Source organism: Cyprinodon variegatus, unplaced genomic scaffold (genome assembly GCF_000732505.1).
Source record: "Cyprinodon variegatus isolate N-32 unplaced genomic scaffold, C_variegatus-1.0 Scaffold572, whole genome shotgun sequence".
Lineage (NCBI taxonomy): Eukaryota > Metazoa > Chordata > Actinopteri > Cyprinodontiformes > Cyprinodontidae > Cyprinodon > Cyprinodon variegatus.
The window spans coordinates 236,758-241,841 of record NW_015151025.1 but is presented as its reverse complement, the minus strand read 5'-3'; the positions used below and the strand labels follow the sequence as shown (position 1 = coordinate 241,841).

The window sequence follows — 5,084 nt, the reverse complement described above, 5'->3', positions numbered from 1 at the left end:
TTGAAGAGGGGCCCAAAAGAAGAAGAAAAGATATGTCCCGCTGTATTTTTCAAAACATACACTGCAAAAATGAACTAGAAATAAGTAAACATTTCTTAAATTAAGTGTATTTCTTCTTAAATTGAGGAGATTAAAGAGGCATTTTGCCAATGGAACAAGACAATTTAGATTTAAAATAAAAAAACACAACTGCATCTTCTTATTTCAAGTGAATTTTATCTAATTGTCTTATTGTAAGGGTAAAAATGCTCATTCCATTGGCATATTATCAAATTTACCTATTCAAATCAAGGGTAAATACACTTAATTTAAGAAATGTTTACTTATTTCTAGTTCATTTTTGCAGTGTATGTTTTGAAAAATACAGCGGGACATATCTTTTCTTCTTCTTTTGGGCCCCTCTTCAATCAAGGGCCCTTAGAATCTCCTTAAGTCCACCCCCCCACCCCCCCAGCAGCAGAAAAGCTGCTCAGAGATGTCGGTTAGAAAAACTATGGGGACGACAGAAGACTTGAGACTGAGGTGGAGTCTCATCCTGAAACAGGGCTCTTTACATTCATGCTTTAGAACGGCCTAGTCAAAGTACAGATATACACCTAAATGTGTAGAGAGTAGAAAAATGTTGCTCAGAGATACTCTAGTCAGATTTCTATAAAGTATCGACTCAGAGGGCTTACATTGAGTCGGTATGTGAACTTTTAAGGCGTATGTGTGTGATTTTCAAACCTTGCTTTGTTTTCTGTCCAGCAGCAGTAATGGCACCCTGCAGCCTCTTGTTTTGAGCATCAGCAGCCCCCCAGGATCAGGGATGATCTACCTGGCTCACACAGCACACTGGCAGTTCCTGGGACTTTTGTCCGGGGTCCTGGCATGGCTCTTCATCATGGTAACATCCGGCATCAACGAGTGGCGGCTCTGGTACGTGGAGGACGCCACTGTCATCACCTCAGGCGTGGCCTGGGTGGGAATCTGGAGGGCGTGCTTCTACAGTCACATCCTGCCGGACACTGAGAACTGCCAGAGCATCAGCATCTCAGACAGCTTCCTCCCACCTGAGATCCCCTTGGCTCAGGTGCTGATGATGCTGGCGGTGATCTCCGGCCTGGTGGGCAACATCAGTGCAGCTTTGGCCATGAGGATGGCTTACTTCTCGGTGGAGGACCGCAGGAAGATGAGGACGGTCTTTGTCCTGTCTGGGGCTCTATATTTGATCACAGCAGTGTTCTCCTTGGTGCCTCTGGTGTGGAACATGACCTCCGTTTTAAAGAACAACACCATCGACTTTCCTGTAGAGTTCAACCTCCCTGCGGCGCCTATCAGGCAGAGTGTTGGAGCAGCGATCGCAGTTGGCATCATGGCTTCCATCCTACTAATTATCAGTGGGGTGATCTTCCTCTGCTACAGGTCCTCATCGCAGCCCTTGAAGCAAACTGCAGACCCACTTAATGGTCCGTGGACAGAGACAACACTGCAGAAGAAGGCCGAGCGGCCAAACGCACAGAGCCAAGGGATGGACAATCAGGGGTTCCACCGTGAAGAAAACTAATGATGCTCTGGCATCTTAAGGACTTACATTTCAAGAACACCTTTATTCAACAGTTCGTCACCTTATTCATCACCTCCACAAGAAAAAACTACTAAAACACAACAGCAGCAAGCACATTTCTGCAGAAAGGGGTCAAAATCAAGTCAGCTTCTGTCAGTCTAGATTTTTTTTTTCCAGTGTTATTTTAGTTGGAGGCAGCAATTGTATTATGTACCACCATATCCACATACTTCCTGGTATTTTCTCACTATTGTACCAGATAGTTTTAATCCAATCCTTTTCATGGCCTTAGAGTGTATTAATGAATAAAAATGATCATAAAGAACAAGGGAAGCAACAGACAAACTCAAGGTGAAAGTGTTGGAAAAGTTTAAAACAGGGTTAGGTTATAAATCAATATGTTATGTTGATAATTTCCCAGAGCTCCGTTTAATCCATTATCTGCTAATGAGAAGAATAAAACTCAACTAAAAAAGTGAAAATGCTGGCAGGATGCTTCCCTTCAACAGGTAACAGTTACAGCTGCTCAGAGATGATGTGAAGATGACTGCAGCTGAGGACAGTTTAGTTAAAAGCTGCAGACTTAAAATTCAAGAGCCTGCAACATACAGATCGACAGTGTAAATAAGAGCAAAACATATTCAGTGTTAGAATGGCCTAGTCAAAGTTCATACCTGCATCCAGTTAAAAAGTAATTGAAAAAAGGACTGAATCCAGTGGAAAAAACATTAAGAAAGGCACTTAGCTTCAGCTATTTTGCACACATCATAACAGTCAATTAATACATTTTTCATACGTAACATATATATATATATATATGGACAGGAAACTGTTTTGTGGTAGTGATGAAAACACATCTAGTGTTGATATGAGAATTATAGCTTTAGGTTCAAAAGTTCAGAAAAGAGTCATAAAATAAGAATAGATAGTTAAATAATGTGTAACAAATTGTAAAAAAAAAAAAAAAAAAGAATATATCTGAATAAAAATCTACATTTAACTTGTTTTAAAATTTGTCCAACAGACGTCGTTAGGACGTGGAATAAATATTGTCTGAAATGTTAATGTAGCGTTGTCCATGTGCTGTTTCCCCTCCTTCCAGTGATGTGAACCTTCCTCTGATGAACACATTAGGCCATCATGAGGTTCAGGGTAATAAAGGAGTGTTTCATGAATGATAACAAAGCCAGGAAAGCTGTCTGTATGTGTGGGTGTAAGTTACGTGTGACGGCTCATCGGTTTCATCACACTGAAGGCGTGTTGGAGGCGCCAAGGTGTGGATTTCTGATGGCCTCCATGTCAGATAGCCTATCTGTAAGTCAGGTTGACTCGGGGGCCCTACTCGTGTAATCTGTGTAGAACGGCGGCAGGCATGTGAGTGCAGAGAGAGAGAGGCATGAGAACACGCACACACTGATCCAGTGGCTTTCTGCACCTCTCTGCAGGAGGCAGCTGGGTGAAAAACAAACGCTCCTCTTGACTTCTCTGAATCCACAGAGTGGATTAATCCTGGAACAGCTCTGACCCTCACAGAAATGTCTTGAGGTGCGTTATGACAGACTTCAAAATGTTCATCCATTAACATAATTGCTCAAGAGCATTCCTACAGACTATATATTTGGAGAAAGCTATTTAAACAGTTATCCATCAAATCCTTCCTCCTTGAGCGGCCTCCCTACACATAATCTACACTCCCCTCTGCAGATAACACCGACATAACACACACACAGCTTGTGTTGAGATGTCTCACACACATTGACTCAGTGATAAAACATGGTAAGGAAAATAAAAAGGACTCCTGTGATTGATGCACGTGATTTAGAGCATTTGAATCACTGCAATTCTCCCTAAAGCGAGCAAACTGAATAACAGTTGTGCAGAAATGTTGGCATTTTTCTGCAGTAAATAAAAGATCAAAGTGAGATAACTGGTGGTAGAGTTCAGGGAGGAAGAGCTCTTCTTTAATGTTCCTCAGAGATTAGTGCCATCTTCAACAGACATCAAGATCACATATGATTTACTGCAGTGGTGGAAAATAAGAGTCGCTGCTTTAGAGCCTTTAAATGTTTCTATAAAATAACCTGATGGATGATTTTGAAAGGATGCAGACGACAAAGCAGATAAAAACATAACATCTGTAAACATTGGAAATATTTTCTAACATATTTAAGACGATACCTGTCCTCCAAGAGCCAGTCTGCACTGCAAAACATTAAAGTCTAAGTAAGTTGAATTGAGGAGGAAAGTGAGACATTTTGCCAATGGAATGAGACAATTTACATTTAAAATGAAAAAAAAAACAAAAAAACAATTGCATTGTCTTATTTCAAGTGAATATTATCTAATTATACTATTCTAAAAGTGAAAATGCTCATCCCATTGGGCAAACTGTCTCATTTACCTACCCCAGTTAAGGGTAAATACACTTAATTTGACAGTTTTACTTATTTCTAGATCATTTTTCCAGTCTGGTACTGACTGTGTAGTTTTACAGTTGATAATTCGTTCTGATTACATCACAGGTCTTAAAGTTCAATATTCCCACTCTGATTCATTTTATAACATCACATTTTTCTTTTATGATTACAGTAATTGAAGCTATAATTCTGATGCAATCACCACCGGACCTCAGTCTATGGAGAATTCAACGCTGTGCCCACATGGATGCACAAATGTATTAGATCTGCGGTTGTGAAGCGGCAGCCCGTAGGTCTAACCAACTCTGTGAATGTATAATTATTAAAATCCACCATATTTGTTTTGTCCACGTTTACAGATCTTCTTGCCATGTCTTGCTAGCCCAACCCGAAAAGGTTCATCCTGAGGGAGGCTGTTTAATCCAGGCAGAGATGCCAAGTAATGAAGTACAAGTACTTCATTACTTTACCTTAGTACACTTATGAGTAATCTATACTTTACTCCATTACTAATTTTTCTTCCTACTTCTGACTTCTACTCATTACATTTTCACACAAGAATCTGTACTTTCTATTCCTTACATTTTTAAAACAAACATTACTTGTTACTCTTGGCTTCGGTTTAATGTTTATAAATATTTATTTCCCGTCATGTGCTCCATCCAATGCAGATCATTGGCTCCATCCACATCTAGTGAAAACTAGTGTAATTGGATGAGTCATATAACGCAAACACTCATTGGTTAGCTAAAGGAAATCATCAGAAGCAAGCAGGTGTTCTTCAAACTGCAAACATAAATTATCTATGCCATGCTACAATGTCGGATTCAGAAAAAGATGTTGAAATGTCTGAAAGGTCGGACAGAGCGTATCGGGAGATGGAGACCAACAAGACCTCCCTCATCCTTGGCCCTATCTATAAGAATTTTAAAAATAGTTGAAAAATTGAGCTTTCATTTCATATAGTGGCATCTGGCTTTTTTTTTTAAAGGTTACTTTATATTTTTATACTTTAAGTTTTTAGAGCACATACTTTTTCTCTTTTACTTGAGTAAAGAGGTCAAGTTGATACTTCAACTTTTACCAGAGGGTACTTTTGACACCACTGCGTCCTGGATGTG

General features: G+C 39.9%; 1 protein-coding gene across 2 annotated transcripts in view; it reads left to right on the top strand.

Moving 5' to 3' along the window:
* cldn34 (claudin 34) overlaps positions 1-1,733 on the top strand; it is a 5,759-nt gene extending 4,026 nt beyond the window's left edge. Inside the window, exon 2 of one of the 2 annotated variants that reach the window (XM_015392073.1) lies at positions 748-1,733. In XM_015392073.1, the coding sequence (XP_015247559.1) occupies positions 809-1,546 (738 nt within the window). In that variant the 5' untranslated portion in view covers positions 748-808 and the 3' untranslated portion in view covers positions 1,547-1,733. The remainder of the gene's footprint in view (positions 1-747) is intronic. The other variant, XM_015392072.1, reaches the window with a different exon arrangement.
* The last annotated feature ends 3,351 nt before the right edge of the window (positions 1,734-5,084 follow it).